At 40.2% G+C, this 11,377-nt stretch overlaps 1 protein-coding gene across 1 annotated transcript; it reads right to left on the bottom strand.

Moving 5' to 3' along the window:
• Nucleotides 1–3,281: 3,281 nt before the first annotated feature.
• Nucleotides 3,282–5,636, bottom strand: LOC148131365 (protocadherin gamma-A4-like). Its single transcript, XM_087960043.1, has one exon. It carries the CDS (start codon nucleotides 5,634–5,636, stop codon nucleotides 3,282–3,284), a length of 2,355 nt encoding a protein of 784 aa, XP_087816169.1.
• Nucleotides 5,637–11,377: the final 5,741 nt, after the last annotated feature.

Here is an 11,377-nt window from a genome sequence, read left to right on the forward strand (position 1 = left end):
GGGGCATAGCCAGCTCAATATCACTCATGTTGGGGGCGCTGGTGGTTGCCCGAGTGCTCTACCAGTAAAAACGGCCTCCTGAGCTCTGTTTTCAGCTGCGACGGCCTCCTGCAACCCTCTGCCAGCGAAAACGGAGCTCGGGAGGGCCACGCACAGCCCTTCCAAGCTCTGTTTTTACTGGCAGTCCTTTGCTGTATCCAGGGTGACCCCGTGGGCCAGATCTAAGGACCACACAGGCCAGATTGAGTTTGATAACCCTGGTATAGAGTCTCCTTCTTGAGAAGGGGTTGAACTAGAAGACCTGCAAGGTCCCTTCCACCTCTTTTTATTCTGTATTATAGATCCCTGAGAATACATAATAAGAACACTCAAATGATGGTTAGGTGTTTGGAGGTTCCATGCTGCTGAAATCAGGTATAGTTCCTTTTACCACCTTATCTTTTCTGTAATTTTTAGATATATGGTTAGATGGCCTCCAGGCATAAAGACAAACTTCAACTGCATTTTCTTTTGGGCTCAGAGGTTCCCTACAGGCTACATATAGATATTAAATAAAAGGGGAAAGAATCTTGAGTCCCATGCATCTCACAATGGAGAGCCCTAGAGCTTGAGGAAGGGGGATGCACAACTTTGCTTCAAATCTGGTGATACCATTCACAACTCCCCTGATCTATCACCGTGACACCTCTCTGGGGATTTTCAGAATCCAAAAAGGGCAGAAATATAGACTGCAGGAGGATGGAATTAATGTCACCACAAAGCCTGTCCTTTCTGCAAGACTATTAGGCTCAAATATATTCTGCACAATGATGACTCAGTCACCTTAATAGGACATGCCAGGTAGCTTGTGAGCAAACCTGAGTGGTTTTATCTTCCAGATGCCCAACAAATTTCTCAGGATTCAACAACCATTCTTTTACCCTATTCCCTCCTTAAAAGGGCATGAGATCACTTTAAACAAAGCGGTTGGAAGGCCAACTATTCGAGAAGAAATTTTCCCTAGTAGATGACACAATTTGCTGAATGTTCCTATTACCCTTATTTATTGTCACTAAGATCAATGGATTTTCTAACTCATTATTAGATATGTATGACTTACGATGAACACATATGCACACTGAAAAGAAGCTATAGTATCTTGAATAACTTCTGACAGCCACACAGTTTCAATTTGGTAAAAATTCAACTGAATGTGAACTTGGTTGTCTACACCTTAGTAGAGAGCAGATTGTAAATAATCAAAGGAAACTGATATATAGTCTTTTTACTTCATAAATTGTGTAATTGGAATATTACCCCCCTCGTCTCAGCTAGTGCATGGTTTGCCATCAGCTTTTATGATTTGTACCTCACCTTAATAGCAGTAGTTGTTACTTATTTTTTTGTCATGCAAAACTAATAAAGGTATGTATCTACCATGATTACTGCAACTATTATTACTATTAGAAGACAAATACGTGACACCAGAATTCCCAACAAATACACGTACACTGAGCTTAAAGTCACACTATTTTGCATTCGGAATACTGCATCTAGTTTTGCTCATCACAATCTAAAAAATGTTGAAACTCTAGAAAGAGTACAGAGAAGTGCATCATAAGATGATTAGGGGGCTGGAGGCTAAACCAATGAAGAACGGTTGCAGGAATTGGATATGTCTAGTGTAGTGAAAAGAAGAACTAGGGGTGATTTGATAGCAGTGTTCCAATATTTGAGGGGCTGCCACAAAAAAGAGAGGGTTAACCTATCTTTGAAAGCACCAGAAGTCAAGAAAAGAAACAATGGATGGAAACTTAACAAAGAGAAAAGCAACCTAGAATTAAGGAGGAATTTTCTGAAGTGAGAACAATTAATCAGTGGAATGGCTTGCCTCCAGAAGTTGTGGATGCTTCACCACTGGAGGTTGACAACCATTTGATCTCTAAGGTTCCTTTCAACTCTGTTATGTTATTATTCTAAATAGATACAATTGAAAGTTGTAAACAAGGGTCTTCAATTTTTATACTCCATTCTACATTTCTCTTGCAAGAAAACTGCAGGGACTTGTCCAGGTGGTTTCCAAGAATCAGACAGGATTGCAGTGGTGGTGGTGGGGAATATACAAGTAGTCTTTTATTATTTATGACCACAATTGACCCTAAATTTCCTTTGCTCAGCAAAGCACTTGTTAAACGAGTTTTGCCCCATTTTGTAACCTTTTTCGCCACAGTTATGAAATAAATCATTGCAGCTGTTAATGAATCCTCCAGTCATTAAATTGACTTTACTTGTCGGAAGCCAGCTGGGAAGATTACAAATGGTGATCACATGACCCCAGGACAGTACAATGGTCATAAATACATGTCAGCTGCCAAGCCCCTGAATTTTGATTACGTGATCATGGTTGAAAGTGTGAAAAAAAGTCATGTCACTTTTTCCAGTACTGTTGTAAAATTCAAATGGTCACTTAGCAAACGGTTATAAATCGAGGACTATCTGTAGTTTATTGCTATACCTGGAAATAGGATAATTGGGATTGCACTGTCAAGTACATTAAAAGCAGATTCAAATTCAGCGGGTTTTCAGCAATTTTTTGTTTGCTACAGACAAACAACAATAATGAATCATCATCACATGGTGAATGTTGACAGATCTAAGAAAAATAACGAGCTGTCCAACCTTGATATAATTAAGAACCTACCTTAGTGCCTAATTAAAACTCTGCCTATCTATCACCACATGGCTGGCAAATCCAAGGCTTGTATAATTGTTCTACTGTCATTGATATTTTACCTCATTCCTCATTTATCTCAAACCATGAAGGCCTTCTGATACTTCCCTATTACATCCTATGCTCTCTTTGAATCCTATACTTTTAAGTTAACCCAAATCTGAGAAGTTTCACACAGACCTGATGCTCAATTTTTGAGAGATATCTTTTAAAAATGGTTTTGCTGCTGAACATATACAATTGAAGTAAAGAGATAATCCCCTGAGATATCCCTGTAAAGTAAAATGAGATACAAAGCACAGTCCTGTTCTGTTCAAAGGTTTGTCCAGTAGATTTCCATGGAACGTGGTTATATTTATATTTAAGAAATAGTGCAACACTGGATCTGCTGAAAATTCAGTATATTTCTCCAAGTTAGAGAATGGAGAATGTGATATGTACATTAATAGCAAAGTCAATGAAGTTTTGTATAGCAGAGAAATTAACATATATTATGATAAACAAGTGCATATAAGGACAAAAAAAAACAAGTGCAGATAAGGACAAAAAAAATCAAAATGATTTAAAACAATTACCTTACCTGAATCGCTATTAGATCATCATTATTTAAATTTAAATCTTCACCAGATACAATTGGATTCTTTGCACTACAACCTTCTTTAATATACAGAGTATCTGAATCATTTGCTTTGGAAATATTAAAGTGATTTCTCTTAGAATCTGCAGTCAGAGAAACATCATGGCAGTAAGAATGAAGAAATGCTTGAACTCCGTTGATGCCTACAAACTGTGATGCAGGTACATCACTGAAATTTATCTTCTCAGATTCTATCTTTGATTTTCTCCATCTATATACTCTAATTGCCAGTAGCACAAGGAGAAAGGTAAAGAATAAACAGGAGACAAAAGCCACAACAGTCCCTAAGTAAAAAGTGAGATCTGATTGAGGATCTACAGGAGCTGAGATGTTGCTCAGATCTGAGAGGATTTCAGGAAAGCTTTCAGCCAGAACTACTGTGAGAGTGACGGAGGCAGAGAGAGGTGGTTGGCCGTTGTCCTTCACTAAAACCACCAGGATTTGCTTCAGGGCATCTTTCTCCAGAAAAAGCCGAGCAGTCCTGATCTCGCCCGTGTGGAGTCCCACAGTGAAGAGCCCTGGTTCTGTTGCTCTGATCAGCTGATAGGAGAGCCAGGAATTCTGGCCAGAATCTGCATCTACTGCCACTGCTTTAGTGACCAGGTAACCTGGCTCAGAAGAGCGAGGGGCCAGTTCTATTCCAGTGGAGCCATCAGCAGGAGGAGAGGGGTACAGGATCTCTGGCACATTGTCATTCTGGTCCAAGATGTAAATAATAACAGAAACACTGGAACTGAGTGATGGGGATCCACCATCCTGAGCCTTAACTTGAAACTGAATCTTCTTAAAATTTTCATAATCAAATGAGGCTAATGCATAGATAGCTCCTGTCTCAGAATTAATGGAGACATAAGATGAGAGATATGATTCGGTTGTCTGGTTTCCAGTGATAGAATACCTTATTACTGCATTCTTTTTCCAGTCTGGATCATTTGCTTTTAAGGAACATATCAAAGCACCCATTTGGTTATTCTCTATGACATAGAAAGGATAAATTGATTTCTCAAACAATGGAGGGTTGTCATTTGTGTCTAAGATGTATAGTTCAATTACTGTGGCTGTTGAGAGAGGAGGTATTCCATGGTCAGTAACTATTATAGTTATATTAAAAGCTGGTATCTGTTCTCTGTCAAGGGTGTTATCTGTCATCAAACTATAAAACCCATCAGAGGACTTATTTAATTGGAAAGGGAGGTTGTCTGGAATGGAGATTGTGATTTCACCATTGACTCCAGAATCTCTATCTCGTACATTTAAAATGGCAATAACAGTTCCGGGTGGTGAACTTTCAACTACAGAATTGGTGACAAACGTAATTGCTAGTTCAGGTGCATTATCATTCAAATCTGTAATGAAGATAACAACCATTGATCTATCAGTAAAACCTCCCCAATCTTTGGCTTGTACTTCAAATTCATAGAAAGTTGATTCTTCATAATCAAGATTCCCAATGAGTGTAATTTCACCCGTTGTGGAATTAAGGTGAACTATGGGAATATCTAGTTTTGTAGTCCTTTTCAGGAAGTATTTCACCTCTCCATTAAGCCCTTCATCAAGATCAGTGGCATGTACAGTAGCAATAATAGATCCTTTAGGAATATTCTCTTTGACATTCACTTCATAGATTGGTTGGCTGAAAACAGGTGCATTGTCATTTGCATCTAAAACAATGACTTTGATTTCTGCAGTGCCAGTTCGGATAGGATCTCCTCCATCACTAGCTGTAAGGATTAGATTATAAACAGCTTGCTCCTCTCTGTCTAGAAATTTTTCCAGTATCAGTTCAGTATGTCTGAAGCCATTTTTTCCTATTTGTGTATCCAGAGAAAAATGGCTGCTGCCTCTGAGTTGATAGCTCTGTATAGAATTTGTTCCCAGATCTGGATCTTGAGCTTCAGAAAGAGGGACCCGGAATCCAGGTGTAGATGCCTCACTGACTTCCAACTCTTGTTCCCATAGAGGGAAATGGGGAGCATTGTCATTTATGTCAGTAATTTCCACCTCAATTGCATAAAGCTTTAATTTACTTTCAAGAAGAATCTGGAACTTCAATATACACTTCTCTACCTGTCCACATATTTCTTCCCGGTCAATTCTCTCAGATGTTTCTAAATGACCACTGTTGACATTAAAAGCAAAATACTGGATCATACCTACATTGAGAATAATGCGGAGTCCATTTTCTAAAATCTTCATCCCCTCCATTTCCAGGTCCTTTGCAATATTTCCCACAAAAGAGCCTTTGTGCATCTCCTCAGGAATCGAATAATGAATCTGCCCAGAAACCATCTTGCAAGCAAAAATAATAGCAAGATATTGAAGGACCCCCTTTTTACAGCTGCAGGTTTGTGTGTCTTCCATTCTCTCGATGAAAACAGTTACTTCAAAGCCAAATGGAAACTGCACCTCTTGGTTTTTAGATTGTTCTTTCACATACTTGGTAAATGTACTGTATGTAAAGCATAGCAACACAGGACTCTTTTGACTTTTGATTTCTTTTCCTTCCTGGTGAACAGTGACACCCAGAGGCTCAGCTCAGAATGACAGAAAGCTTTCTACCCAAGTACTGTTTGATCATTGCTACTAAAATTTTTGAATAAAAGTGAAATCATATCTTATCTATTATATAAAGAAGCCTTTGAAATAAAGATGTAAGGGGGACTTTATGTTAATTTCTATACTTTTCTACTACATACAGGACTTATTTATTTTTCTCTATTCAATCCAACAGAAGGGAAGCTGGAAGGGCATTGTGATTCCTGTATTAAACGGACTGACTAGAATAAATATTTTGTAGTTTACCAAGCAATGCCATCCAGTGTGTTTTAGAAGAAGATTAGAAGGAAAACAAGAATTGGAAATTGCTGAGTGCTTCTTGTTTAATTGAAGTTAGTAAAGCCAAGAATCTATACAAACATTTAATATGAATAGCTTGGTATACATTGCATTCAATTAATGTTTCTCATCTTGTACCCAAAAATTGTCTTCTCCCCTGTCAGGTTCCTCATTGTAGGGCACAAAGAAGCAACAATTACACAGACTTCAATAAGCTATTTTAATGGACAGATTATAAGTAAAGTACAGAAATTTGGAACCTGCTCCTGTAGTCATTATTATTAGAGGATTCATAAAGATAGTCTTTTTGAATATTCTGAATCTCTTCTTCCTAAAAGCTGAATTGTGCTGGCCTTTCTCCCAGAATTATCCCATCTGTGAGTTGTTTATGTCTAGTATAGTCTCATTTCTCTGTCAACTTCCCTACAGTCCTACACATTCACCATTTTCTCATTCCCTTCTCCTTGTCTTCCTTTCATCCCAGAACATTCCTTCCTTCCTTCCTTCCTTCCTTCCTTCCTTCCTTCCTTCCTTCCTTCCTTCCTTCCTTCCTTCCTTCCTTCCTTCTTTATTTTCTCAACACTAGTCATCCGTCTCATGCCTCTAAATCTCATGATTTCTTGTTTACTATTTCTATTCTATTCTGTTCTATGTTCATATTTTTGCATACACATTCATTGTCTTCAGTTCCAACCTTTCAAAATAAGAAATACTAAACAAGTTAATAATATAGATATACCAACACAGTTAAGTATGAGTGACAACATTAATAAGACAAGAGGCTCTAAAACGTTGTACTGCCATGTACCACTGATAGATAGGATTAGTTTTTTTCATTACCTTGTCATTGAAAATTCAAGAATCTGATTCAAATCTAATCCAGTTTAATTAAAAGTAAATTGAGAATTACAGGGGTTTTGGAATGTAAGACTGACATATATTTGTCAATATAAGCTATGCCTTTTGAGTTTTATGGCATTTCTTGGTAATACAAGATTTAAAATTTTTGACCTAGAGTTTATAAAAGTGATAAAAGCATGGTCTATCTCTTGAACATGGATGGTGAAAATATGAACAGTAGAAAAGATATTTCCTTTTTTAATTTAAAAGATCTTTCCTCTGTCCTTTTTAATATTGCTTACACAATATACCATCAGATAATCAAAGTAATTTTAAAACTTTACTAATCAAGAGGTCTCAGTTGTAAACCTAAATCCATTGGCCACACTTCTGCTCTCAGTTGGGTTGGGTAGTATAATTTTGGGCCCCAGGTCCAACTAAATAGGCTTAGTTACATTTTAAAACATGGGAGAAAATTTCACTCATCAATGCCAATTATATACACTGAGTGCCAGTATTGTCAGTAGAATTACAAGTAAGGTATGTAATTTTTCCCTACTTTGCCTGGACAAGTTCTTTGTGAAATCTGGAGCATGCAAAGCCCAATTCCCAGGCCATCTTTTCTCCAGGAGTCAAGGAAAAATGTGAGGGGTTACCTTAATTGCAAGGAGTGTAATTCTAACAACTGGTTCTCATGAACTACAGAAACTGGCTGGGTAACACCGCTGAACTAGTGTACCTAATGCTACAAGATCATTTCCAGCCTTCTTGAACAAGAACTGTGCAAAGTTCTCTGTACCAATAAAGGAGAATATTTGTGGCTCAGAGTTGAAATGGGGGTGGTGGTAGTGTCCCTTGGTGCTCTCTGAGCTTGGTTGTTTTCTTGCAGACATTTCATTACGCTAACTAGATAAAAAGAAAAATGGAAAGAGGAGCACATAATTAAGGCACCACATCACAAACAGCCCAAACTTGCAAAGATGAAGTCAGGAAAGCTAATGCACAGAATGAAGTAAGACCTGCAACAAATGTCAATAATAATAATAATAATAATAATAATAATAATAAAAAATAATAATAATAATAATAATAATTCTTTCAACATATAAAAAACAAGAAAAAAGTAAAGGAAACCACCAGTCCACTAATGAGAGTAGATGAAAAGGAAATAATGGGCAGTAGTGAGGCAGCAGAGCTGCTTAATTCGTTATTTGCATCTGTCTTCACATGCAAAATGATAAAACACTCCAACCTACCAAAAATATAACCGTAAAAAATAGACTAGGAATACAAATTAAAATAAGCAAGAAAATGGTAAGAGAACAACTCTTTGCTCTAGATGAGTTCAAATCACTGGGACCTGATAGATTAGATCCCAGAGTTCTGGGAGAGCTGGCAGATATGATCTTGGAACCATTGAACCATAACGTTCAAAGATCCTGGAGCACCAGGAAACTACCTAAGAACTGGAAAAGAGCTGATGTAGTTCCCATCTTAAAAAAAAAAGGGAGGGGGGGAACTGATCTATGAAACTACAGACCAGCCAGCTTGACATCAATACCTGGGAAGATCCTGGAAAAGATAATCAAGCAACAAATCTGCAAATACCTAAAAGCAACCAAACTTATGTGTTGCGTCATGGGAAAGATCGACTCGAGACCAGTGTGACTTTCAGCTCTTTTATTAGTCTCTTGCAAAACTCAACAAAGCGGAGCCGTGGCAGCCTCTTTTATAGCGGCTGCTCGCGGCCAATGACGGCTCCTTGAATTTTCGCGCCGTCAGACGGACCAAACAAAAGATAATATTACAAGTATTCAAATGTACAGGACGGACCAATCAAAGGTTGTATTGATGGACCAATCAAAAGGCAGTATTGACAAACCAATCACAAGGCAGTATTTCAAGTATGCAAATATATAACACCCCTCCCCACTTGGTTTAGTCCAACCTACATTACGTAGTCACGTAAGTAGGCGGGACTTCTATGGTTCCTACTTGACCTGTGCAATTCAGTTGCGGTGTTGTCTTCGGCCGGTTTGGACGGGATCGCTGTTTCTCCCGTCCTTCTCCATGGAACCTCCTGGAAGAGTGAGTCAGCCATGCCGCTCCCGCCTGGTCTACCCGGGCTGGTTGAGTCGGCTCTGCCGCTCCCGCCTGGTCTACCCGGGCTGTTTGAGTCGGCTTGGCTGCTCCCTCCAGGAGTGGTTTCATGTTGGCTTTCCACTGCCTGCTCCCTTCTTCCGAAGTCGTCTGCAGGTAAGTAATTGTGGTTTCTTACCGGGGCTACTGGTGGTATTGGTTGGTGAGTTGTTGTTAGGCTTTGTTTTGTTGTTTCTCATGTTTGTGGAGGGTCTCCCCCTCTCTTTTCATTTGGGTTTGAGGGGTCTCCCCCCTCTCTGGTTTGGTTATTATTATCTTTTAATGTTTGGTGTGGTTCCTGTGTGTGCGCGTGATCTTCCCCTTCGCCCCTAGGGTTGTTAGCATTTCTCGTTAGTGTTCTTGAACTCAGTTGTGTCTCTTCCAGTTTCTCCCATCCTCTGTCTCTACTCTGTATGACCGGGGTCCTGTTATTTGGGTTATTTTTGCTGGTATCCAAAGTGGGTCCCCTGTTAGGTTTTTTGCGTAGACCAGGTCCCCTGTTCCAAATGTGCGGTATTTACTGGAGGAGTCTGTCAGTTTTTCGGGGCTGTATGTGGGTGCAATCTATCTAGGTGTGACCTTAGTTTTCTGCCCATCAATAATTCTGCTGGGCTTTTATTAGTTGTTGTGTTTGGTGTGATATGCTGTATAGTTAGCAGTTTATAGATTTTCTCCTGTATGTCACCTGTGTCTAATTTATCTAGTGTCTCTTTGGTATACGGAACCATGCATTCTGCCCGACCGTTTGTAGTCGGCCGACCCGGTGCTTTAGGGCATGCCTTATGCCCTGTTTGGCGAGGAACCTTTCGAATGACAACGCCGTGAACTGCGGCCCGTTGTCTGAGACCAATAGATCCGGTAACCCATGCATTGCGAACAAATTCCTTAGCTGTCTGATTACGGCTTCTGTCGTCGTGGAGTGCAGGACGCTTACCTCCAGCCAATTGGAGTAAGCGTCTACTATTATCAAAAATGTGTGTCCTTTTGTGGGTCCTGCGAAATCTATGTCTATCCTCGACCAGGGGCCCCTTGGTGTTTCCCAGTCGAGGACAGGTGCGGAAGGGGGGGTAGGTCTGGATTTTTGGCATTGTGTGCATGTTTCCACCCATGTCCCAATATCCTTATCCATCCCTGGCCACCATGCGTAACTCCTGGCCAGGGATTTCATTCTTATGATACCCGGGTGTCCTTCATGCAATATATACAGTACTTTTTCCTTTAGTTTTTCCGGTATGATAACCCGATCCCCCCATAGTACACATCACTTCAAAATCGAGAGTTCAGTTTGTCGGTTACGGAATGGCTTAAAAGTCTCATCATTATCGGTTTCCGGCCACCTGTTACCTACCCAGTTTAAAATCCATGCCAGCTTTTTGTCTCTTGCAGTTTCTTTTGCGATGTCTGATGCGGTTATGGGTAGGTTCAGTAATGTCTCGATTTGTAGAACGGATGTGGTTGGTGCCGGGTCGTCTTCCAATTCAGGTAGGGGGGAACGGCTCAGGGCGTCAGCGTGTGATATGTTCTTCCCTGGCCAGTGGATCAAATTGTAGCTGTATGCGGCAAGGAACTCGGACCATCTCGTCATTCGTGGTGACAAAATGTTGGGGGTGGCCTTCTTCCCTGCGAGTATTCCTAGAAGCGACTTGTGGTCTGTAATCAGTGAAAAGGTCCTGCCGTAGAGGTATTCATGGAATCATTTGACCCCAGTGATTGCGGCTAGCGCTTCCCTGTCCAATTGGCTGTAATTTCTCTCTGCCTTGGATAGTGTTTTGGAGTAGAACGCGATTGGTGCTTCTGGTAAAGTGTGGCTGAGTATGACCCCGACGCCGAACAGTGATGCATCGCAGGTTAGTGTTAGTGGCAAGGTTTCGCTGTATTGGATCAGCACAGAGTCTGATGTGAGTAAGTCTTTGATTTCCTGGAATGCGGTTTCTTCTCGTCGCCCCCAGGTCCAGGTAGCTTTCTTATCCAGCAACCTGTGTAGCAGTTCCGCCGTTGTTGCCTTCTGCGGCAAAAAGACATTGTAAAGGTTAATAAGTCCAAGAAATGCTTGTAAGTCTGTTTTGTTTTTGGGTCTAGGAGCTTCTTTTATTGCTCTGATTTTCTGCTCTATGGGGTGGATTCCTTCTTTATCTATGAGGTACCCCAGGAATTCCACCTTATCAATGGCTAGCTGGCACTTCTCTCTTTTCACTTTAAGTCCCGCCTCTTTAAAT

Source organism: Notechis scutatus, chromosome 3 (assembly GCF_049901735.1).
Source record: "Notechis scutatus isolate UNSWTSFEM ecotype Mainland chromosome 3, rNotScu1.2, whole genome shotgun sequence".
Lineage (NCBI taxonomy): Eukaryota > Metazoa > Chordata > Lepidosauria > Squamata > Elapidae > Notechis > Notechis scutatus.